Source organism: Aphelocoma coerulescens, chromosome 21 (genome assembly GCF_041296385.1).
Source record: "Aphelocoma coerulescens isolate FSJ_1873_10779 chromosome 21, UR_Acoe_1.0, whole genome shotgun sequence".
Lineage (NCBI taxonomy): Eukaryota > Metazoa > Chordata > Aves > Passeriformes > Corvidae > Aphelocoma > Aphelocoma coerulescens.
In genome coordinates this window covers 7,022,314-7,047,858 of record NC_091034.1, presented here as the reverse complement: position 1 = coordinate 7,047,858, position 25,545 = coordinate 7,022,314, and the positions used below count along the sequence as shown (strand labels likewise).

Sequence of the window (25,545 nt, the reverse complement as noted above, 5' to 3'; positions counted from 1 at the left end):
TCTGTGAATTGGGTTTTGTTCCAGGGCAAAAAAAAGCTGGCATTCATAGGATCATTAAAGTTGGGAAAAGCTTCTGAGATCACCCTGTTAAATCACCATAATTTTAAAAGACTGGGAAGTGTTTTACCCGTGACTTCATAATCTGGTTTACACAAAGCTTTACCCCCATCCCTCAAAAATGTGCTGGAAATATAAAAATAGAAATATGTTGGTCTCGATAAAGCCTCAGTTCCAGTAAGAATTGCTCTACAAGGAGACAAAGAGTAAAAGTCCCAGAAATCTTGGCAGAACTGGTAAATATTTGTGAACAACACGCTCAGGCAGAGGGTGGGATTTTTGGAGTTGGGACTCTGATCCTTGTGGGTCCCTTCCAGCTCAGGAAATCCCTTGATTCCATGATTCTAAGTGGGCATTTGGGAAGAAGCATGAACATTTAAAGAAAAAAAAGACCCCAGAGGGGCATCCCCAGCCTGCTGCTGAGGGCTGGGCACGGTCCGGGTGTGTTCTACATTTTACATTTTACGTTTCAGGCTGCAGAATTCCACCTGTTTCTGACTTCCACAGCACTCCCCTTCTCTAAAGCCTTCCCTATCATCTTTCCCACTCCAAGCAGTTGGATAAGGAGACGATTTCCATGGGAAATCCCGCACTTTATCCCACAAAACCACAGAGATGTGTTTCCCTGCGCTCCCCTTCTCTGGAAGCTTCTGTCTCATCTTCCCCATTCCGAGGAGTTGGATTAGGAGCTGATTTCCAGGGAAATCTTGCTCTTTATCCCAAACCAGCACACAGATGGGTTTCCCTTCACTCCCTTTCTCTAAAGACTTTTATCTTGTCTTTCCCATTCCAAGCAGTTGGCTGAGGAGCTGATCTCCAGGGGAAATCCCGCTCTTTATCCCGGATAACCACAGCGATGCGTTTCTCAGCGCTCCCCTTTTCCTTTCCGCTTTCCCATCATCTCTGCCACTCCAAGGAGCCGATTCCCGGGGAAAACCCGGGATAACCCGGGATAACCTCAGGGCCCTGCCCCGCCTCGCGGCCCTTAGCAACGCCCCGCACTCCCGTTGCTATGCGGAAGCGCCGCCCTCCCCCGTTTGTCCTTCCCGGCGCTCCGTCCCCCCCCACCCGCTGCTCCCGCCCCTCCCGCCGCTTTCAACCAATCAAACACCACACGCCGCTCCTTGTCGCCAATCAGAGCGCGGCGCGGCGCCCTCGCCGGTGACGTCACCCTTTCCGCGGGCCAATGGGAGGCCGGCCCGCCCGCTGGCGCATGCGCGCAGGCCGCGGCGCGTCCCCCGCGTGCAGCCGCCGCCGCCGCCCTCATGTCGTGGCTGTTCGGGCTCAACCGCGGGGCCGCCCCGGGCGGCGGCGGGGACGCGGCACCCGGCGGCCCCGGGACCGGCGCAGGCAGCGGGGCTGGCCTCTCCCTGCCGCCCGTCCCCGGTGGTGGTGCTGGTGGCGGCGGCGCCGGGGACCGCCAGACGCCCAAGGACAAATGGAGCAACTTCGACCCCACGGGCCTGGAGCGCGCGGCCAAGGCGGCGCGGGAGCTGGACGCGTCCCGTGCGTGAGGGGACGGGGCGGGAGGGCGGGAAAGCTCGTCGGGGTGTGGTGGTGTGTGGAGAGGAGGTGTCCGAGCAGGGACTGGGCTGTGCTCCGTGGGGCCCAGCCGTGGGACACGAGGGAAGGGCAGGAAGCGGTGCGCAGGAAATTTCGCCGGAATATTTACCGGGCAGTGGCCGAGCGCTGGGACAGAGAGCCCTTCGCTGGGGGTATTCCAGATCAGTCCGGACACAACCCTGTGCCCTGGGATGACCCTGCTGGACCCTGTGAGCCGCTTGGGGCCCTTCCAGCCGGACCCATTCAGTGATAATACCTCGTGTGCTGCCGGCTCCCACCTGACCGGCCTCGGGTTCCTGGCCTGCTCTCCTGGGGCGCCAGGATCGCCATTCCCAGTCACGGACCTCTGAGTGCTTCCTACAGGGCTTGTGAGGGGAGAGGGAGGCACCAGAGCATCGTAAAACCACAGACTCCCAGAATGGTTTGGGTTGGAAAGTACATTAAAGCCCGTTCAGTGCCAACCCCTGCTGTGAGCAGGGACACCTTCCACTATCCCAGGTTTCTCCAAACCCCATCCAGCCTGGCCTTGCTTGGAGCTTTTCCACAGGGGTGCTGAGAAGTTTCATAATCATTTATGCCCGGCAGGGTTAAACGTGCCATTGCAGAGCTGTGCTCCAGGGTTAATTGAACAGTCTGAGCATCTTCTTTCCTGAGAAAAGACCTCTCACTGTCCATAATCTCTCCCCACTCTCCAGGCCATGCCAAAGATGCTCTGAGCCTTGCCCAGATGCAGGAGCAGACCTTGCAGCTGGAGCAGCAAACCAAACTGAAGGTGTGTCAGAATTCCTCACGTTGGAACTCCTCAGGCAGCTGCCAGGTTTGGGAGGGACAGAAGCTGAAATCTCCCCTCTGCAGAGGATGTTAAATTTTCCTTTCTGTTCAGCTTCAGCAAACAGCAGTTGTTTGCCTTTAGGGGAAAAAAAAGTAATTCTGAAAGGTGAAGTACCACCTAGTTTGGCCTGTTCTGGCACATATTTTGTGGCTTTGATTAAAACTTGCATGTGCTGAGTGGTTTTGTAACTCCTGGAGTATCACTGCTGTTTTGGGGGAATGACAGGGGTTTTCTGTGGGAACTGCAAAGCAGTTGGGTAAAGGATTTCTGTCTCTCTTATAGAGGAATTTAGGGATTTTTTGGGTGTTGGTTGGTTTGTTTTTAAACAGGATTAAATTGTGTTTAGTCCTGAGATGGTTAATTATGATACTTCTTACAATTGTACTGTATTTTAGATCATATTTTAGCTTTCTTGTGTCAGTGGTCATCTTTTAAGGGTACCACTCTGATGACAGAGGGATCTCTTGGAATACAATTGTCAGTAGCATTTCTCTACAGGATGATCCCTTAATTTGTGATAATTAAATTATCCAATTATCTCCCCAGGAGTACGAGGCTGCCATAGAGCAACTGAAGAATGAGCAGATCCGGGTACAAGCGGAAGAGAGAAGGAAAACACTCAATGAAGAAACAAAACAGCATCAAGCAGTAAGGGAATGAGGGGGAAGCCAAGTGAGGGGAGACCTTGTTTGTATCTTCCCTTATGGAAAAGGCAATGATGCATTAATTATCCCTTTTTGGGGTGAGGGGGTCGTGGGCAGCCAGAGGTGTGGGGATGTTCAGAGGCTGAGCCCCTGTTCTGTCCTGGATTTGTAATGTTGAACTGGATTTGTAGTTACAGCTCTGCCCTCTTGCTTTGTTCCCAAGTGTCTGAACATCCAAAGGAACTGGTGGTAGCAGTTCATCTCGTTCTGAGTTTTTGGGGATTTTTCCTAAAGGGCTTTTCAGGGAAGTGTTGACGAATACTGGCTTAGCAAGTGTTTGTGTAGGCCTGAGCAGTGAAATGGCTCTGAAGCTGTTTGGATTTCAGTCTCAAGTAGCTTGGAACCCTATTTCTTGTGAGTTAAACAGGAAAAAGTATCTTAAGAGGAGAAGTGATGCAAATCTGAGGATTGTGAGCAGTGTTGGTGCTTCCTGGTTTGTTTTACCGTGAGCCACTGGCATGGCAATAACCCTGAAACAGGGAAAATGAAGGCTGGCCTTTATGTTAATAGCTCAGATCTGGGGGCTTCTTACTCTGAGAGCACAGGAGATGAGGAGATTGATTAATTCTAATTAATCAATTAGAAAATCAATCCAAAAGCTTGGGAAGCTTGCTAGAACTGCTTGTTTGGCACATGGTGCTTTTACCCTGGCAGAGTTTGGACTTTGAGCAGGGCTGGCCTAGGAAGCAGCTGCACACTCAGGGGTTGGCTCTTCACCTCCTGCAGCTCACAGGGCATCATTTGAAGTCAAAGAAAACTCAATCCTGGTTTATTCCATGATATTTTACAGTTGCTGTGGAGGAAACTCCCAAGTTGTTCTGCTGTCTCTGTATTTGGAATAGAGAATGATGTCACCCCTGGTACAGAGTCCTCCCTGCTGGTGGATCCTCAGCCCACTTCCAGTTCAGTGGAGATGACTTGGCTTTCTTTGGAGTTGCAGTGGAAAACTGATGAGAGGAATTAATGAGGAACAAATAAACCTTTATCAAAACCAGAGCCCATCAGCATATCCTGACAGTTCTATTGCTTGCAGTCACCAGTCCAGATAAGGTGATTTAGAACATGAAAACCTTGTTTTTCCCAATGAAGTCTCCTTTTCTGGGCCAAGAAACACTTGCTCTTCGTTTTGGTATCTGTGATACCTTAAAATGAAGTCAGACTGTAGAGATTTCTCAGCACACAGGAGTTTTTGGTGCTGACTGAGGATATTTTGCCCTGTTCATATTCAAACCCAGGATTATTTTTTGTTTGTGTGGATTTTCCCATTTTATTTGGTTTTTTCCTCCTGAACAATCCAAACCTCCTTCCCCTCAGGCCCAGGTTGTTTTTTAACTGCCTGATCTCTGTATTCTGAGTTCTGTTTTCTGTTTTTGAAGAGAGCCCAGTACCAGGACAAACTGGCACGGCAGCGCTACGACGAGCAGATGCGACAGCAGGTAGGGTGGATTCCTGCTCTGATCCAGCTGGGAATGGGCTAGGAGCCTTCTTAAATCAAAGAGATGCTCTGGAGCCATGCCCTGTCCTGCTGGCCAGGTGGCTGGTGCTGGGCACAGTTGCTTTCATCTCTGTTATCTGCTCAGCATCAGCAGTGCTGGCCTGGCACATCAAGGGCCGGGCATTAGGACAAAGCAGCAGCTTGGAATTAGGAGGATGAATCTGGGAGATGGGGAGAGGAAAATGCAATTCAACCTGAGCCACCAGCTTCTTGAAAACATTGGTAGCACTTAAGTTCCCACTTGATGGAGTTGTTACAACATCACCATAACCTTCTGCTGGCATCTCTCTCCCTGCAGCAACTTGCTAATGAGGAAAATCTGAGGAAGCAGGAGGAATCCGTGCAGAAGCAGGAGGCCATGAGGCGTGGTGAGTGTTCTGTTCAGCTGCTGAGGGTGTGAGGGCACATGGAGTCCTTGAGCTGATCTTTGTGTCCATACTGTGCTTGATGTGGCAAGAACAGGTCAATCCCAGCTGTGCTAAAATTACCAATTGCTTCCAAGGTTAGCTTTAGAAAGGGCTGCACTCCTAAATGTCTGCCCTGTTATTCTTGGATTTCCCAATGAACTATCAGCATCTCCTGATAGAATAACTGAAATTCTGATTTTACACTGGGACAACCTAAAACAGGACCAGTTTTGAGGAGGGAAGAGAAACGGAACAACTTCTGGGAGGAGTGCTTGAATCTGTGTCACCTCAAGTCCATACAGTTTCCTGTAGAAAACAAAGCTGTAGTGTGAAACTTGCTTAGTTTCTTTTTGGTACTGGGAATTGCCAGAATTCCTGGGTTTGCACAACTCCAGTGGGGTACAGGTCTTAAAAATGTTAAGGCAATTTGTGTAAATGGGCTTGGAAGGCCTGTTCTGAGCACAGATGTGGACAGCTGTGCTGCCATCCAGTGAGGGAAGTGTAGCCTGAATAAAACAGCCCAGTGGTGAAACCCTGTAGGATTGGGTCATTTTACCCCTGGATTTCTCATTCATTCTCCTTTCACACAATTCTCTGTTTGAAGTCACAGAGCTTCCAAAATCCTTTTGGGATCAGCAACTCCGTTTTGCTCCTCTCCCTTACGAGTGGTGCACAGCGCCTTCCCCAGCGTTCTCCTGCTCCCTGGCATTGAGCCACCCAAAAACCTGACCTCTCTGCTGGTTTTTTTAATCCAAGCTACCGTGGAGAGGGAGATGGAGCTGCGGCACAAGAACGAGATGCTGCGGGTGGAGGCGGAGGCGCGGGCGCGCGCCAAGGCGGAGCGGGAGAACGCCGACATCATCCGCGAGCAGATCCGCCTCAAGGCCGCCGAGCACCGCCAGACCGTGCTCGAGTCCCTCAAGTAGGTGCAGGGCAGGGCCTGGAGCTGCTCCAGGTGTGTCCCAGCACGTGGGAGAGCCTGGGGTTTATCCCTTGGAGAGGAATTTCAGCCTGGAGCTGCTCCAGGTGTGTCCCAGCATTTGGGAGAACCTGGGGTTTATTCAGGAATTTCAGCCTGGTGCTTCTCCAAGTGTGTCCCAGCATGAGGGAGAACCTGGGGTTTGTTCAGGAATTTCAGCCTGGTGCTGCTCCAGGTGTGTCCCAGCATTTGGGAGAACCTGGGGTTTATTCCTCTGAGAGGAATTTCAGCCTGGTGCTTCTCCAGGTGTGTCCCAGCATTTGGGAGAACCTGGGGTTTATTCCTCTGAGAGGAATTTCAGCCTGGTGCTTCTCCAGGTGTGTCCCAGCACGTGGGAGAACCTGGAGTTTATCCCTTGGAGAGGAATTTCAGCCTGGTGCTTCTTCAGGTGTGGCCCAGCATTTGGGAGAACCTGGAGTTTATCCCTTGGAGAGGAATTTCAGCCTGGTGCTTCTCCAGGTGTGCCCCAGCATGAGGGAGAACCTGGAGTTTATCCCTTGGAGAGGAATTTCAGCCTGGTGCTTCTCCAGGTGTGTCCCAGCATTTGGGAGAACCTGGAGTTTATCCCTTGGAGAGGAATTTCAGCCTGGTGCTTCTCCAGGTGTGCCCCAGCATGAGGGAGAACCTGGGGTCTATTCAGGAATTTCAGCCTGGTGCGTCTCCAGGTGTGTCCCAGCATTTGGGAGAACCTGGGGTCTATTCAGGAATTTCAGCCTGGTGCTTCTCCAGGTGTGTCCCAGCATGAGGGAGAACCTGGGGTTTATTCCTCTGAGAGGAATTTCAGCCTGGTGCTTCTCCAGGTGTGTCCCAGCATGAGGGAGAGCCTGGGGTTTATTCCTCTGAGAGGAATTTCAGCCTGGTGCTTCTCCAGGTGTGTCCCAGCATTTGGGAGAACCTGGGATTTATTCCTCTGAGAGGAATTTCAGCCTGGTGCTTCTCCAGGTGTGTCCCAGCATTTGGGAGAACCGGGGGTTTATTCAGGAATTTCAGCCTGGTGCTTCTCCAGGTGTGCCCCAGCATTTGGGAGAGCCTGGGGTTTATCCCTTGGAGAGGAATTTCAGCCTGGAGCTGCTCCAGGTGTGTCCCAGCATTTGGGAGAACCTGGGGTTTATTCAGGAATTTCAGCCTGGTGCTTCTCCAAGTGTGTCCCAGCATGAGGGAGAACCTGGGGTTTGTTCAGGAATTTCAGCCTGGTGCTGCTCCAGGTGTGTCCCAGCATTTGGGAGAACCTGGAGTTTATCCCTTGGAGAGGAATTTCAGCCTGGTGCTTCTCCAGGTGTGTCCCAGCACGTGGGAGAACCTGGAGTTTATCCCTTGGAGAGGAATTTCAGCCTGGTGCTTCTTCAGGTGTGGCCCAGCATGAGGGAGAACCTGGGGTTTATTCAGGAATTTCAGCCTGGTGCTTCTCCAGGCGTGTCCCAGCACGTGGGAGAGCCTGGGGTTTATTCTCTGAGGGGAATTTCAGCCTGGAGCTGCTCCAGGTGTGCCCCAGCATTTGGGAGAACCTGGGGTTTATTCAGGAATTTCAGCTAGGTGCTTTTCCAGGTGTGTCCCAGCATGAGGGAGAACGTGGGATTTATTCAGGAATTTCAGCCTGGTACTTCTCTAAGTGTGTCCCAGCATGTGGGAGAACCTGGGGTTTATTCCTCTGAGAGGAATTTCAGCCTGGAGCTGCTCCAGGTGTGTCCCAGCATGTGGGAGAACCTGGGGTCTATTCAGGAATTTCAGCCTGGTGCTTCTCTAAGTGTGTCCCAGCATTTGGGAGAACCTGGGGTTTGTTCAGGAATTTCAGCCTGGAGCTGCTCCAGGTGTGTCCCAGCATTTGGGAGAACCTGGGGTTTATTCAGGAATTTCAGCCTGGTGCTTCTCCAGGTGTGTCCCAGCATTTGGGAGAACCTGGGGTTTATCCCTTGGAGAGGAATTTCAGCCTGGTGCTTCTCCAGGTGTGTTCCAGCATTTGGGAGAACCTGGGGTTTATTCCTCTGAGGGGAATTTCAGCCTGGAGCTGCTCCAGGTGTGTCCCAGCATTTGGGAGAACCTGGGGTCTATTCAGGAATTTCAGCCTGGTGCTTCTCCAGGTGTGCCCCAGCATTTGGGAGAACCTGGGGTTTATTCAGGAATTTCAGCCTGGTGCTTCTCCAGGTGTGTCCCAGCATTTGGGAGAACCTGGGGTTTGTTCAGGAATTTCAGCTGGGTGCTTCTCCAGGTGTATCCCTGCATGGAGAACCTGGGGTTTATTCCTCTGAGGAATTTCAGCCTGGTGCTTCTCCAGGTGTGCCCCAGCATGTGGGAGAGCTTGGGGTTTATTCTCTGAGGAAATTCAGTATTGTGCTCCCTTGTGCTCCCAAAAATGGGAATTACCTTAGCAGGAACTCTGTCACTTGTCTCTCTACACTGTCACCTGAATGGCAACCAGGGATATTTATAGTGATACAGTTTTTCTCACAGATTATTTCAAACCTTGTCCTCTAATCCTGCAACTCAGGAGCTCTGAAAACCCCTCAGTTTTTTCAGTTCCCCTCAGTTCTTTCAGAACATGCACCACAAAGGTATAAAGCAGTTTGGCTCCACAGGGGTGGGTGTTTATGTTTGGAATTGGTTAATTTTAGGTCTTTTGAGATTTTGAACAAAAGAAAAGCTTTAGAATTAAATACCTACAGTTCAGCACAAATAATATATTAAAGGAATAAATTGATACCATCTTAAGGCCAGATGCTTTTCTGGACTTAATCCCAGCTCAGGTGTAGGCATCAGATGATTATAAATGTATTTTCCATGCTCGTTCATGTTCCAGTTCTGAGGTGAGCCCTTAGCTTTGACTGGTTCTGAAGAAGATTAACAGCTTTATTACAATCTGAAAGTGTGTCTTTAAAATTTATCAATTCAGACTTTGAAATCCCTTTCTGTCCTGCTTTCCTTGCTGTTTGCTTCCCACAGGACAGCTGGGATGCTCTTTGGGGAAGGATTCCGTGCTTTTGTAACAGACTGGGATAAAGTCACGGCCACGGTAAGGTTGGGATATCTGTCAGTAACTTCCAGAAAAGCCTCTCTGTAAATGTGTGTGGAACTCCTGATTGTGCCACAGCTTTCTATCTAATTTTGATGTAGCATAGAGAGCACTTAGAAAACTTAATAAATTGATTAAAAGCCAGACCAGCATCTTTTCACGGCACACAAGAGCATGGCAGTGGATTCTTGTGGACATAAGATTTTTTTCTCAGTGTGCTACTGACAGCAAAACTGCAGTGAAAATAGATTTTTGGTAGCATGGCTGGTTAAAATGGAAATTTTGCTTTAAATCAGTCACCACCATCTGCTCCACCCTCTTGATTTTATACACACACAGGCTGATACAAAACATCCTCTGCCTGAGAGCACTGGGGAGAACAAGACAAGCTTTTAGTGGATCCTTTTGTCATCTGTACCTGGGGTGTCTGCAGCATTCAGAGCCTTTTGTAGATCTGTGCTCGGTGCTTTTAGCTTGACCCAGATACCAGTTTTCCTGCATTATGGTCATTTTTGCTTCTGACATGCTCTTGTCTTGTGAATTTGGGACATCTAGCTTAAAAAAAAAAAAAAGAAAAAGGTAAGTATATTTTTGGAAAGGGGGTGGCACAGCTGGAACTCATCTTTCTGTTGCTTTGAAAATTTGGAAATTACTATAAGGTAAGAATCAGTCAGTTATTTTAGGGTTCCTCTAAATGAGGCCTGAATTTTCAGCTCTGTCTATTCTAAGGGCTGCTCTTTCCCTACCTCTTCCCATCCAAGCAGAACCCCAAAGGTTCTGCCTCAAGCTTTTTGGTTTCATTGTGGTTTTAGTGAAATTCACTTCATTCATGGACCAGAGATCCATTCCTTTGCTTGTTACTTCATGCCAAATAGGGAGGCACTGTAATCAGACTGATTTTTAGAGTTGACAGCTGGGTTCTTGTTTGAGACAGAACTGTCAGTTTTAAAGCTCTGTTTCTCTTTATCTTGTGACATGAACATCAGTGAAGTCCAGAAGTGTGAGGTAGTTACATCAGCTCCATCCAGGCAGAGGTAACTTTGCTCAGTACTGGATGGTCTAAGAGAGCATGAGATCATGGCACTGTTTTTAGAGGGAGGCTGCTAAAATGGTGAAACCCTTTCTGTGTTCTGTATCTGAGCTGAATTAGGTGTGGAGATCCCTCACTCTTGGCATCCTGGATCTCACAGTTCTGGTCCCTTCGTGTTTCCACCCAGAGCAGAAGTGATGTCACACGTTTCAGCAGAGTGAGAGCGAACAGATGGTGCCTCATGGTTTATTGAACAGTGCCATCCTTGTTGTCCTTGAGGCTTTTGACCCTGATCTGTACTTGCAGGAGAAGTCAGCTTATTTTAAAAGCAATTGCTGCAGTTTGCTCTTCTCTCTGATATAAATTATTGGCATCAGCTCTAAGCTGACTCCTAAGTCTGGAGTCTTTCTGCTTCACTGGCAAATCGATGGGGATGTCTCATTTTCTGGGGTTTCTGGAAGACCAGCCCAGTGAAGGATGGTAATTCCCATGGTGGTTTTGGCTTTGTTGCTCCTCTGGAGTACCTAATTCCCTGTTGTGTTGGGGCTGGCAGGGCTGTCACCTTCAGCAGATATTCCCTTTTTGTGCACTGCCTTGGTGGCAGCCACAATTCAGCTGGTTTATCTTGACATCTTAAATTCAGCTTTCATTTCCTGGTGTGGTGAGGGGCATTCTGGCAGCCAGCACCTGGCTGGTGTGGCTGTTTTATCTTCATCACTCAATTTACTTGAAAATCTGGAAAGCCCCACACATTTTGGGCAGGAGGTACTTTTGGATTCAGGACTAAATGCTTCACTTGTGCTTCCTCTGCCTTTTGCTGTGCAAGAGCAGTCAGTGAACAGAGAGTGTGAGACCTTGACTGTCTGAACAGGGATAAAACACCTTACCAAAAATAAACCCCTCCTGGTCAGCATTTGTCCTGAATCTTAATTCCCCACCACAGGGCATGCTGCACACAACAGCACTGCCTTGCCAAGTGTTTTTCCTAATCTTTCCCCCTTTTCTTTGCAGGTGGCAGGCCTGACCCTGCTGGCAGTGGGGGTTTATTCTGCCAAAAATGCCACGGCAGTAGCAGGGCGCTACATAGAGGCACGTCTGGGCAAACCCTCCCTGGTGAGGGAAACCTCCCGGATCACTGTGCTGGAGGCTCTAAAACACCCTATCAAGGTAAAATTCAGCTTTGTTTTTGTGTTACTCTCAGCCACGAGGGTGCAAAACTCAGGCTGGGACTGTCAGTGGGTCTGAATAAACAGAATATTAGAGGTGGCATAAGGTGGGCTGAGCTCATTGGCATTCTGTAAGATGTTCTAGTCCAAGTGAGTTGTCAAAAAGGGGTTGTTTTCTACCTGTGAGTAATTGAATTTGTCCTCTCAAGGTTGGTAAACGTCTCACCAGCAAGGCTCAGGATGCCCTTGAAGGAGTTGTTCTCAGTGTGAGTACTCTGTTTTCCTGTCTTGGGCTGTGAAGGATGACTTTAGAATCTAAATCAGAGCTGCTGGTTCCTTAAACTTGCTTCTAAAGCTGTAATTCCAGCAGTTTTGAAGACATAGCACCCTTGGGACACTGAGACCATAAATAAGCTCCTGTGTTCAGTGTGACATGCATTAAGCAGCCTGTTCACCTTTTTTCCTCTGTGAAAAGCAGTTGGAAGTCTTAATTCAGTCCTTGCTCTGGCACAGTTTCTCTCTGTAGTCAGCATGTTAAGATTCAGAACTCCACTTGTGCCATCTGAAGTTAAGGATTGCTGAACCTAGACCTGCTTCTAGGCCAAAAAATCCAAGTACTGTGTGCATTTGCCCACCTGGGGATTGGTTCTTAACTTGCTAATTAGTGCTGCTTCTGTATATTTGCTTCTGAATTTGATTGCTGGATATCAGGCAAATTTAAGAGCTGCTCAAAGCTGCTGAGAGAAAATGCTCCTGCAGGAATAGCTCTCTCCCAGTATCCCCAAATGCAGTAGTAATATAAATAGGAGTTTATGGCTTGAGAAGGCAGTAGCACTGCAAAGAGTTGCTTGTGTTTTGACATATCCCTGCCAGAGCATCCGCTAGGAAGTGAATATTTGGGTGTTATCTGTTCCTAGAGTAGTCACTGCACTGCTTCCTGCACTGCTGCTTTTTCTTATGAAACAATTGTAGCCAAGTGGACAGAAAATCGAGTAAATCCTCACATAGGACAGGAAAATGACCCTGGTGTGGAGTCATGAGCAGCTGAAGTTAAGACTTAAAAGCTTGAGCCTGGAGTGCTGCCTCCTTCCTGCAGGTACTGATCTGGGAACCTGGTAGGTGCAGCTCTTTTGGTACTTTCTGCTCCTTAAATTTAACTCTTTTCTTGCAGCCCCAGCTGGAAGCACGTGTGAGAGACATTGCCATAGCAACAAGGAACACAAAAAAGAACAAAAGCTTGTACAGGAATATTCTGATGTATGGTCCCCCTGGCACTGGAAAAACTCTCTTTGCCAAGGTAAAACCCTGCCAAGATTCTGCCAACCTGCATGTTGCAAAGTGATCTGAGAATTCCAGGGCCTGAGAAGCCTCCCTGGTCTGAAATCTACTGCTGGAGTGTTGCATAAACATTGTGATCCTGTGTCTCTGTTGGGAAGGGAGGAAAGGGCAGCCTGCCTGCTTCAGCTCTGGGTTAGTGCAGCCACTTGGGTTCTAGTGCTGAGTGCAGGCAGAAGAGCCTTTCCATCTGGGAAATGCCCTTGGCAGCTGGGATCTGTGGGAATCACAGCAGCAGCCACTTCATATCCACCTCTGTTGGTTTTATGCTCTCGTCTAAATCAGTCTTTTCTGCTGTTCACAGTCCCAGAGCAGAGACAGGGATGGCTCCATGTGCAGAGGCACTGCCAGGATGATTTTTACCTGGATTTGAATCAGAATTTGATTTTTTTTTTCCTTGTTCTTTGGTGCTTGTCCACAAGACCTGAGATTTCATAAACTTTTTAACAGTGGCAGATTTGACACGGTGATGCAAATTCAATTTTTTTCCCCTCTATCAGTACTTGACACCCCTATTCCAGAATTTTTCTGACAGTATGACACCTAGTCTGGATTTCTAAAGCCAATAGAGATGGACAGAAATGGGAAAAATAAACAATACACAAGTTAAAATTGCCACTAAGCGAGTAAAGAAGATAAAGAAGACAATACCTCCCCTCTGCAAATAACCACACTGACAGGACTAAACTGCTTTGATTCCCTCTTCGTCTTCCATGGCCTTGCAAGTGGAAAAAAAAGTGTTTAATTTGCTGGTTTTTGTTCCCTTCCAGAAATTAGCTGTGCACTCGGGCATGGATTATGCCATCATGACAGGAGGGGACGTGGCCCCCATGGGCAGGGAAGGGGTCACAGCCATGCACAAACTCTTCGACTGGGCCAACACCAGTAGGAGAGGGTAAGTTGAGCTTCCCTGGATCCTGAATTTGGGTTCTTTCTCAAAAAAACCCTCACCACAACAAGGTAGTTCAGCCCCCCAGTCGCTGTTATTGAGTGAGGTAACACTGAGCAAACACAGCATCTCCTCAAGTTCTCCTAGAATGGGTGAATCCTTGTTAATTAGTAATATTTAAAAAGCTGGAAACCTTTGCTTTTCTGTTCTCTCAAACCCTTTTTACACCCAGCTTTTCTAGATCAGTCATAACTTGATTGTCTGATCCTCACCAAGCAGGAGGAGAGTTCCTGCCCACTTGAAAGCTGGGGCAAGTTCCTTCAGGGTGATGAATGTTCTGACAGTGATCTGAGGATTTAGCACAAATTAGATGTTCACACTCTGATGTTCCCTGTTGCAACTGCTCAGATTTTAAACACTGATAGTATTTAGATCCAGCTTCTTGTTTTCTTTTGAGTCTCAAGCAGAAGGAGTGAATTATAAGAAATAAAAGAGGACAAGGGGGAGACAGATACTAAAGGCATTGACATCAGGTGGAAAAATCACAAACTGTTGTGCTTTTTTAGTTGCCTTTAAAAGCAAATTTTTATCTGCAGAGAAGCCTCGTGTTGAGGCTGAATCTTGGCTCCCTGATTTTGTAGGAATATGTGGTTAATTTGCTCATTCCAATAGGAATGGATTTTTGCAGTGCAGAGGTAGATGAGGAGCTTGTCCAGCCAGGATGTTAAAATTCAATATTGAACTTTCAGGGAGCATCACTTTGGGTTTTGTGCTGGTTTGATCTCAGATCTGTAAATGTGGCTGCCCAGTGATTTATGTGTTCTCTGATTGCTCGAGATGGACATTATCTTGCAGTGTCTGTTTTAATCCTTGCTTCATTCATCACCTCAGTGTTTCTATTTCCCCTTACAAAGGGGAAAAAAAAGCAGATAAATGTCCTAAGGATTTAAATTTTTTAGGCTTCTCCTACCCTGAGCTATAGAAGGGAAGGTGTTAGAATTTAAGTGAGCTTAGTATTTAAGTGAGAACTTGGAAGAGATGTGAGGATACTCAGCTGGATGCTTCCATTAAGGAATTCTTTGACAGCACTGCCTGGGTCTGAATTTCTCTGCCCTGTTAAAAATTTCTGTGCATTGCAGCTTCATACACTTCCTGATCAAAGCTTACATGTGTCCATATCCAATATTCTCACCTCCTGCAGCACTGAAGTCTTTAAGCAGATTTAATTCTGAATATCCACCAATGTCAGCTGTTAGTGTTGCCTTTATTAGCTGAAATTATGATAGCAGACACTTCTCTGCAGAGAATATTTGAGGGAAGCTGGGGCTGAGTGCAAGATGTTAATAGGCCTGAAATTCCCTGGAAGAAAGCTGGGTTTGAAGCTAGGCAAGGAGGTAATACAAGCTGTGACAGCTTTATGAGCAACCTGCTTTTGTTATTGATAAACATCTTTACAGGCTCAATCTCTTGGGAAGAGCACTGCCCTTGGGTTAGAAGTGAATTTATTTTGGTGAATAATTCATGGACTTTATTAATTTACTTCTCCACAGGTAGTAAAACCATTACATTCGTGCTGCTGTGGTTTGGGAAAGAAAAACCTCACAAAATAACAAAGCAAGCTGAGGAGATGACTGTGGTTTGGGCTTTTCAGGGTGGCATAAGGAAGAAACATGGCAGGGAGGTGTCATTGTCACCAAGATTTCTGTATTGTGCCCTTGCACACAGACTTCTAAATTTCAAAATCAGGTCTAAATTTCAAATACCTACTGCAGCTTGGCAGTAACATCCAGCACTGCCAGCCACAAACTACAAACTGGGCCTATGAAAACTCCCATCCAGATTTAAAAATCCAGAGGAGTTTAAGGTCATGTGCCTTAGTCTTGCTTCAATCTGCTTGAAACAGAACTCCAGAGGCCTGGGGGCAGATTTATGGCCTGAGGTGTCTGGAATAAATCCATTTCTGAGCTGCTGGGCTGAGCCAGGTGCACGCCACAGACAGGTTGCTGCAGCTTAGCTGAGAAACGCTGCCTGAGGAAATGAGTCTGCTTGTGCAATCCTTGGGGTGCTGCCAGCTGTGGGTGCCTGGCAGTGGGGCAGGAGGATCCTGGAGCCAGCTGAGCCTCACTTACCTGTGTCCTGTTACTGTGTAGAGCTTTCCTTTTGCAGCCTCCTGCTGTTCGTGGACGAAGCGGACGCGTTCCTGAGGAAAAGGGCGACAGTAAGTGCTTGGGGTGTGTCTGTTCCTGCTCCTGCTGCAGTGCCAGCCAGCAGCCTCCTGCACTCTTGGTTATCTGGCTTCAATGGGCAAGAGGTGGAAGCTGGCAGGTGCCTCAGTGCTCACCTGATTTGCTGGTGCAGAGAGAAGGAATCAGCGTTTTGTAGAATGGAATGAGCATCTCGAGCCTGAGAGTTCCTCCCTGCACGAGATGGGTAGCACAGTCTTGATGGGGAGTTTGCAGCAGGAAAGTAGGAAGGAAGGAGCCATGTATTGAAGGTTGTTCATGCTGGTGCCCTGCAGGGTTGGAAGTTTGTCCCCACAGGTATTTATCTTTGAAGGTTTTCATTAGAAAACTGCTTTTTGCTACGTTAATAAAGTTCCAGCAGGGTCTTCCCCTGCACAAATAGTTTGTGTTTCCAAAGTCAGTCACCACATTGTACATTCAGTCTGGACCTGCTGCTGGAACCCCAGTGGTGTATTTAAAGAGCTCTCCAGAAGGTTACTTTGAATGTGTGAGTGAATCCTTTGCTGTGGCTTATTCTCCTCTAAGTATCACACTGGACTTCCCAGCTAAAATAGTGTTCAGCAGGGAAAGCCACCTGGGCCAGTGGCCAGAGCCTTGGGTTTGAAACCAACCAAATCACTGGGTGAGTGTGGCTGAATCTGTAATCTCTCTCCTGGAAGTTTAATTCCTAACCTTTTGCCTGGGTATATAAATTGATTTTTTTTTCCCAAGGTATTACAGTGCTTTGGGTTCTGCTGGAGTGCAAGTGCTTGACAATAACAGAATTCCCTTTGTCCATAATGCTGCTTAAGGCTGTGACCTGTCTGCAGCCCCCAGCAGCTGACCCTCCTCTGGATTTCATCTTTGCAGGAGAAAATCAGTGAGGACCTCAGAGCAACTTTAAATGCATTTCTGCACAGAACAGGGCAGCACAGCAACAAGTGAGTATCCAGTTACAGCAGTTGGTATTTCCCTGGATTGAGGAAAGTCTTTAGGGGTATCTGGTGTAGAAATGGAAGTTGGAAATGATCTGTGCTGCTGAGGGATTGAAAAAAATCTGCAGAGAATATCCCCCTTTCAGTTTATGTGCTGGATGTAGCTTGGTCCTCCTTCAACTTTTCCTGGCACTTCAAATCAGAACAGTAGGAAAATTTTTTTCCTTAAATTGGGGTGGTGTTTGGACATCTTGAGTGTCTTTATGTTTATATTTTCTTTCTTGGTAAGTTGCTGTTTATACAAGGAGTATGGGGCCCAGGAAATCACTGCCACAGAAGAGAACTCAGAGCTCCTCCTGGCTGGGTGCTTCATGTTCCCTGGAAAAACACTTCAGTGGTGCTTGCTGGAGCTGCTCTTCCTCTCCAGTGACCTCTTCCCATCTTGTGCTTGCGTGGGCAGGAACTTTGAGGCAGATGAGTTTCCATCTGCCTCCATTTCTTTCCATCTCACTCCATCTGGGATCCCAGAGCTGTTCCCTCCTGGCTGCTCCACCATGGCAGGGCTGAGGTGACAGAGGTGTGTGTGGGAACATCCCTGTCCCCCCACCCCTGCTCACTCTGTCACACAGCTGGGAACTCCCTGCACAGCACTGCTCAGTTCAGCCAAAGCCATTTCCTGCCTGTCCTAATAGAGAGGTGACCTTTCCTCCACCTTTCTCAAATAATATTTGATTTTTTGGTGTGAACTTTACTCAGTTGTTAAAACTTCTCCTTTCACAATTGAGCCAACAAGAGAAGTTGTCTCTGGCTTTATGTGGGAAGGGGAGGTTTTTAGTGATGAACTCCCCTTAGTGAGGCTGGAATGAAAGACTTTCCATAATAACCTCATGACACTGAAATAAATATCCTGGAAGGTCACTGTTCCAGGACATTTTCTGTCCTTGGGGGTCTCCTGAACTTGTCAGAGCCAATGCAGCTCTCACTGATAGCTGCTTGTGTGTAGCTTCTGTGTCACAGAGGTGCCTGGGAAGAGGTGTTTTTCTAAAATAAAGAAGTTGCTAGAAAGCAAGGTGTTGAGCCTGCAAGAACCTTGGTTTTTGCCTTTGGGAGGACAGCAGATCTCTCCTGAAATGATACATGGAGTTGCTGTATAAAGCTGTGTTGAGTATAATTATTATTACTAAATGATATTTGCAAGAATAAACACAATAAATATTTGAACTGCAAACCAGGGACAGGCAGGGGATGATTCTTTCTTTCCCCTGATGCTAAATTGCCTTAGCAGAACTCTGGGGGTGTTTTTTGGGTGCTGGGGATGCTCTGGCTCCCCTCAGAACAGCTGAGCTCTCAGTTGGAATGAGCTCTCTGTTGAATTCAGCCCTGATTTCAACTGTGAGCCATTCGAGGACACTGAACATGCCCTGGTGATTCATGCACTGCTTTTCACTTCTGAGCAGCCTTATTGCTGCTCTGGGCAAGGAGGAGTCCTGCATCCATGAGTGGGAGCTCACTGGAATTGGTGTAATGGGGCATGTAAGTGGGGCTGCTTTGGTGAGACCCTGAGGAGAGCCCTTCCTTCAGCAGGGAATTGTCACCAGGATTGGGAATTGCTGCCTTCAACTTCCCAAATTCACCTTGTAGGATAGCTGGCTGGCTGAATATCAGGCTGCATGTCAATCCTTAATCCAGGCTCGTGTTTCTGCAAGTCCTTGTTGGTAGAAAAGCCACGGTCTTGTCTTGGCCAAGTTATCTCCAGAAATGACAGCAGAGAACACGGCCCCTTGTAGCCAATGATTCAACCAGACAGCAGAGAACATCAATATTCCAATAGCTGTGCTTAAAAGCCAATTTCAAATTATTAGGCACTATTAAACTGCTAACATCAATTAAAGCATTAAAGTATTGGCACAGGGAAGAAGCATCATTACAAAGCAATTGAAAAAAAAAAAGGGTTTCCAGCTCCAAAATGCAGCAGGACCTGGAGCAGCACATCTGTACCCTGGAGCAGAGCTTGGTCTGCACACATCAGACTCTTCTAAATAGCCCAAAACACACATTGCAGTGTGGTGCTTGAGATGCTGTTAAAGCTGTTCCTAAAGAATCCAGGTTTTTTTTTTTTTTCAGGTGATGAAACATCTTCAATCCCAACCACGGCAGCTCCCGATGTTCAGACTTAGTTCATTGATTTTTATTTTCATGGCTTTGTCAGTCTTTCCTTTTTGTTTTGTTGGTTTGTTTTTGTTTTTTTTTTTCCCCTGATTTTAGGTTTATGCTTGTTTTAGCAAGCAACCAGCCTGAGCAGTTTGACTGGGCCATCAACGACAGGATAGATGAGATGGTGAACTTTGACCTGCCCCAGCTGGAGGAGCGCGAGCGGCTCGTCAGGATGTATTTTGACCGGCACGTCCTGAAGCCAGCCACAGAGGGCAAACAGTGAGTACCCCTCACAACTCTCCCACCTTGGAGAATTCTCATTCTTCTGTTGCTTTTCCTCATCCCCTTTCCTGTGCATTCTGTCTGTAAACTCACTTTAAACAAGCAGCACAAGAGTTGGAGAGATGCCTCTCGTTGTCTTGATGCGACGCCATCCCAGATTTTTGTGCCGTGCTTTGTTGTGCCCTTAAAATTCAGGAGGCAGTAATTCAAGCAGGAAACTGTAGGAACTCTGTGCTGTGGCTACATGTCAACCAAAAGGTTCTTCTGCCTTCCAGGAGGTTGAAGCTGGCCCAGTTTGATTATGGCAAGAAGTGCTCGGAGATTGCCAGGCTGACCGAGGGCATGTCTGGCCGGGAGATCTCCCAGCTTGCTGTGGCATGGCAGGTGAGTGGGGCTTTTCTCCTTCCTTTTCCCTTCCTGCAAGGTTTGAGGGTTTGATTTTGAAGTCTCAAATCATCTCTCCCTGTGAAAGTTTTGTTTGTCTATAGGGTGGTACCAGAACGCTGCTGGCTCTGGGGTGGGTGTTGCAGTATCAGCATAATTCCTCATCCCATAAATAGGAACAGTTTTGATAATCCCTAATGGGAAATCCCTTATGGAATTTAAGTAAAGCAGGTGAGTTTGGAGTGAATTTGGGCAGTCCCATGCTGGTCACACTCATGGTCCAGCTCAAGAAGCTCAGCAGAAGAGATGCCTGATGTTGTTGCCCTCATTAGAGCACTAAACCATCCTCCTTCCCTCCTTTGCTCTGAACACATCTTTAGTGCAACTTGAGCTATTAAAGAAACAAAACTGACTGGAAGTGGAGCTGAAAAAAAGTAGTTATTTCTTCCATACATAAAAATAAGAAATGCAGACACTGGAGTGCAATTATTCACATGCTGAGCAAGCTTTAGTGGGATTTTTCTTAAAATCAGGTTTTCACCTTGTTTTGTCACAGATGCCAGTTTCTTCCTGGATTGTGTATTTCCATAAACTAACCTAGAAATATCAGTTGAAGGAGTGTGCTCCAGTGTGTGTGTCATGTAACCTACTCATGTCAGCCTCCTTTCAGGGATTGTACAAACAAAGTGGCTTTTTGTTTAGGTCTTAAAATTTTAATTTGGTTTAGCAGCTCACAAACATCTTACAAAGTTTATGCATTTTGTTCCTCCTCCTACTGGTTTTCCACCTTTTAAGGGACAGAAATATTTATCTTTTCTAATCTAAATTAATTTTAATTGCAGTGGTCATGAGCTTAGGTCCAATTTGAGTGCTGTTAGTTCTCATTTTATTCTTTGGTAGCACTCAGCTGGTTAATCTCCCTGTATAATTTTTGTGATATTGAATCATATTTCAAAATGTGTGCTGTCATCTGCCCCACGTATGTGAAAGGCTTTGCTGCCAGCTATTTCCTGTAATAAAAAGTTGTGATAAATGATCCTTTGCTTTTTTATCACCCCTTATCAGCAAGTTTGTCATTACTCCCCAGGAATGACCTCAGCTTTTATCATTTATCCTTTAAGTGCTGGTGAAGGAAGGGAAAGCTGGGGGTGACTAATTCCCTGACAGCTTTTTAAAATGTACCTCGTGGTGCCAGCACTATTAACAAGGGTTTGATGTAAAATTGCAGCAGGAAATTGTGCTCCTCTCTGCTCTCATGAAACACTCAAAGGGCTTAAAAAAAACCATGCAGGAGAGGGTGGGCAGAAATATCTGAGTTGGTTTGATGTAGTGAGAAACTTCATCTGTGGCAAAATCAAAGTTAAATCAAAGGCACCTCATTTCTTGTTGGTCAGGAAGGGGAGTGTGATGTGTCAAGGGTCAGTGTCCAGCCCAGGGCCTGGACATGTGGACATGAGGGCATCCAGGATGGAATAAGGATTGCCCTGGGAGCTGCCTGCCAGAGCTCTTGATGCTCTGTGGGTTCTTTTGCAGTCACTGGCTCGAGGGATTTGGAGCTGTGACTGACTGGAGCTGCTGTTCCTGCCAGCTCTGGCCACTGGCCTTGGCAGGATGTGCCCCCTCTGCCTTTGGGTTTGCCTGTGTGAAGCCCCTCAGTGGGTGTGGGGAAAAGCCCCTCTCCAGGCAGGGTTTTTTACTCAACCCCGGTGATCTCCTGTTGGTATTTTAGGCCCTGGGTTAGCACTGAGGGTTTGTTGTAGGTGCCTTTGTAGCTGCTCCAGAGCTCTGGACTAGCAGGGAAGGTTTAAGGCTGCACTTGTCAAGCCTTTCTGGCAGTGTTTTCCTGCCTCAAATTCCTGCCTTCCTGCTCCCCTTCCCGTGGGTGCTGGTGCACCCCTGTGGATGGCTGTGCTCTGAACTGGGTCAGGGAACTGAGCAGAGTTAAAAATAGCTTGGCAAGACAAGTTAACTGCATAGCTACAGTGTTCAGGGTAGGTAGGGGCTGGAGGAACCAGGAACTGACTCCAAAAAATCCTTACCAGGCTTCCCTCAGCTGGATGCAGCAGCTGTAGGGTGCTAATGTACCACAGACACTCTGTATTTCTTGTATCTTGTATCAATAGATCATTTTTGGTCTTTTTAATTACCTTTTGATTCAAGGTGCTGCCTGCCAAAGGTGGGAAATAATCCGATTACGGAATATCCTGAGTTGGGAAAAACCCACAAGGATCATCCAAGTCCAGCTCTGGGCCCTGCAGGGGTCAAACCCCAAAATCCCACCCCGTGCTGATGTGAGCAGCCCCTTTCTGGATGCACACCTGAGCTTTAATCCTGGACACAGGAAGGTGGTTTTGCCTGATGGAGTTTGGAGATTTTGGGATCCTCAGCAGCTCTGCTTGGGCTTGCCTGGGATCATCTTCCCTTCCAGAACTGGATCCCAGAGATGGTTTGGGGAAAGGGCAAATTCTGAAGCTTTAGGAGGTGAAAGCATCACAACCCCTCAGCTCTTCCCAGGAGTGTCCTGGGCCAGCAGCAGTGGCCACTCTGTCCTTGCAGTCCATTCCCATGAGGATGCTTTGGGATTCTTCTGCCAATAATGCCTTTAAAACCCCATCTCAGTTAAACTGAGCAGTAGCTGCAGCTTTCACAGGCTCAGTTCCACCATAAGCTGGGTTTGGGATGGATTGGCTGTCATTTACGTGGAGTTCCAGCCCTCTGCTGTTTCAGTCTGGCTCAGTCTGTCCTGAATTTACCAACAGAAAAAAAATAAGGTGCAGAAAAGCAAAGAGTGTAACCTCTAGCACTGGGAAAAATATTGCTGTCTGGCACAGCTAATGGTGTGCGTGCTAGAAATCCATTTTAATCTCTTCTGCAGGAGCCTGAGCATTCCTTTTTGTCCTTGTGCTTTTCCATTGCCCCTTTATGGCTCTAGCATGGACTAGATGCATTTTCACCTTAAAACTTCCCTTCAGCTCTGTTTACAGTCGTGTGCAGACTTCCCAGCACTGTACTCAAACCTGCTGATGTGCTTTAGATAAAATGTCAAAAGCAAAAAGCAACCTTTCACTATTCCAAGCTGTAATCTTGGAAAATTGTTTTGGCAGCACTTCAGGAGAATTCCCAGGAGTTTTATGTCCCTGTGTGAGCTTCCTGTCATTTCCTTGCCTTTTATGCCACTGACATAAATGCCTTTTTTTTGCTCCCTGAACCTTGTTTATATTTTAAAAATAGCTGTTGTATTTTTGGGGGTGAGGGGATTTTATTTCATGAGGCTGTTCTCATTATAAATGGGATTCAGAGGATACAGCTGAGTCTGGCCAGGTTAAAACAAACCACGAGTCTTGGCTGAAATGAAACATGAGGTCATTTGGGCTGGACTTGTCATCTGTTCCATGCTTCTACATCCCCACCAAACACTTCATTTCATAATTGGGTTTGAGGGAGAAAACAGGAATTGCTGCACTGGAGAAAATGGGTTAAAATCTGTCCATGCAGGAGGCAGAGGTATGAATATAAATGAAGCTTGGTACCATTTTTGTGTGTGTGCAAGCTACTCCCAGAAGGGGCAGCTGCTTCTCCCATTTGCTTTCTTGACAGCGAGGGCCTAAGGCTTTCTAAAAATAGAAAGTCATTGAGAAAATCAACAGAGCGTGAACTGCACAGCTTTGCAGGAGGTTCCACACTGGGCTGGATGGGCTGTGCAGGGGCAGGGAGGAGGGGAGGTGAGGCATCCTTCCTCTCTGAGCTCTGGAAGCACAAAAATGCATCCCAGGAAAGCACTTTGTCCATTTTGAAACACCCCACGAGAGTCCTGCAATAATAAAAAAATAAATATAAAGGGGGGTGAGTGAGGTCTGAACAAAACCTTTCCACTGTGCCCCTTTTGCAGAGAGGACAGGAGGGGTGGGAGAGGTGCTGTGTGAATATTTGGCAGGTTGTGGAAGCAGTGCCTCTCTCCTGGTGCTTGTGGAAGTGGCAGCCTCGGTGCTGAGGATCCTGCTCAGGCAGCGAGAGCAGCCCAGGTGCCTTTGTGCACAGAGAATTCTCTGTTCACAGCCCTGCTCCTTGCTGCACTCCCTCCCTGAGGCCAGTGTTTGCTCCTGGTTTTAAGTAGGAGCATCAGCCTGGCTTAGCAGTGCTGCCTGGAGGAAGGATTGCAATGGGTTTGCACAGGGAAAGGATTTGATGCTGCTTGCCAGAAAAACCAGCACCTGCCAGCTCTGGGGGTTGTGCACTGAAACCTTTTGTGATCTAACCAGCTCCCCCCCCCAAAAAAAAGGGCTGGAAAGTAGGTTAGAGGAGCCTGAAAACCAGCCTTGGTAACCTTTTGCTCATTTCTGGAAATAATTATTCCTCCTGCAGTGAGGTAGCACTGCTGTAATAGGCAGCTGTAACCCCCAGCACTGTGGTGGTGGCAGTGCAACAGCTCAGCCTGGGCTTTGTCTTCTGCCCCATGGACATCCCTGGGCAGCAGAGGTGTAAAAGGCATAAAACCTGAGTTTGTTTCTGTGGTGTTTTTGCTGTCAGACTCGTTTCTTGCTGTAACTGATGTTTTGCACCATCAATAACTGATGGAGCCTCAGCATCACACTGCAGCCTGTCGTGAAATCCAAGTTAACATTCCTCACTGGGACAGGAAGCAGAAGGTTTGGCACGGGCCAGCCTAGCATGTGGTGTCTCTGTGGGTGTGGACAGAAGTTTGGGGCTGTGTGGGACAGGCAGGGTGGCTGTGGGGAGCTGCAGGGGTCCCACCCCTCATCCCGAGCTCCCTCATTCCCCACCCGCAGCGGGAACGCGGCGCGGAGCCGCTCTCGGGAGCACTTGCAGAGGGAGGAACCAGATTTAGAAATCTGCAGCTTGGGGGCTGCTCTGTTACCTTGGAGATGGGTGCAGCTGACAGCACAAGCATCCTTCCCTTCCTCGGAGGGACCGGCTGTGCTGGCATCTGCACCACGGCCGGGCTGCGGTGCCAGCTGTCCTGCGTGCCCCCTGCACGAGGGACAGCCCCTCTGCTGCGGCCCTCACCGGCCTGTTCCTCCTGTGGGCTGGTGGACAAGGATGGCAGCAGTTCCCAGCCCTCTCCCCAAGGAGCTGTGGTCACGTTTGTGCAGCCTCTCACAGCTCCAGGATCAAGTGTTTGCCAAGCGGAGCTGGAGAGACGGGAGTTGGGGTGTGAATGGAGCGGGGAGGGACAGGGAAGGTCCTGTGGGCATTTGAGTGCAGGGTGGGAGCTGACACAGCACAGATTCCTAAGGGAATGCACGAAGAGAGCAGGATCAGTGCGTGTTAAACATCATTTTAGAGACACCACGTTGCCCATATTCCCCCCAGCTCTGGTGTTCGTTCTGCTCTGCAAGTGTTTGAACAATTTTCTGTCGCCTTGGATGGAGTCATTCCATCACCACCCTGCACCCACCTCTCTTCACCTTATTGGCTTCACACGTGCAGCTCTTTTAGAGCAGGAGAGGAAATTTAAACGATCCAAGCATGGGGCTTTTTCCTCTGAAAACAAGGGCTTCGATTCCCAGGAAATCCAGAGGTTGGCGACTGCTCCGGGTGCCACTTGGAACAGGACTGGGTGCTGTGGGGCAAATCGTGCATGGAGAAGAGAACAACAGAGAGGGAGCAGTCTGAAACCTCCCCTGATCCTGGGAATTGCCATCCCTGAGCTGTCTGACGTGCCCTTGTCCCCACAGGCAGCAGCCTACGCCTCGGAGGACGGGGTGCTCACCGAGGCCATGATCGACGCCCGCGTGGCCGACGCGGTGCAGCAGCACCGGCAGAAGATGGAGTGGCTGAAAACAGAAGGTGCTGAAGCAAACAAAGGGACTGACAGGAGCCCCCTGCTGCCTTTCCCCAAGGGGACACCGGTGTGAGAAGCCTGCAGGCTTTGTGTGAGGACAAGGGCCTGGGAGAAAGCTGGGAGGGTCTTCTGGGCGAAGATTTGGTGGAGTCAGACGTGGAGAGCAGCGTGGCCCTTGGTGCCAGGGAGGGGCTGCTGCCTCAGGCTGCCTTGGGTCTCGTGGTTTTTAAGCTGCACCAGAAAAACAAAATGGTTTAAATAAGGCAGAAGCAACGGAATTAAAGGACCCCTTGCTGAAACA

The 25,545-nt window shown here is 48.2% G+C and overlaps 1 protein-coding gene across 1 annotated transcript; it reads left to right on the top strand.

Moving 5' to 3' along the window:
- Positions 1 to 1,285: 1,285 nt before the first annotated feature.
- Positions 1,286 to 25,545, top strand: LOC138121290 (ATPase family AAA domain-containing protein 3). Its single transcript, XM_069034661.1, has 16 exons — positions 1,286 to 1,563; positions 2,316 to 2,392; positions 2,999 to 3,100; positions 4,533 to 4,592; positions 4,950 to 5,019; positions 5,815 to 5,980; positions 8,975 to 9,044; positions 11,086 to 11,241; positions 11,450 to 11,506; positions 12,412 to 12,537; positions 13,346 to 13,470; positions 15,631 to 15,682; positions 16,557 to 16,627; positions 18,887 to 19,054; positions 19,333 to 19,441; positions 25,138 to 25,545. Exons 1-16 carry the CDS (start codon positions 1,323 to 1,325, stop codon positions 25,315 to 25,317), a joined length of 1,830 nt encoding a protein of 609 aa, XP_068890762.1. The 5' UTR covers positions 1,286 to 1,322; the 3' UTR covers positions 25,318 to 25,545.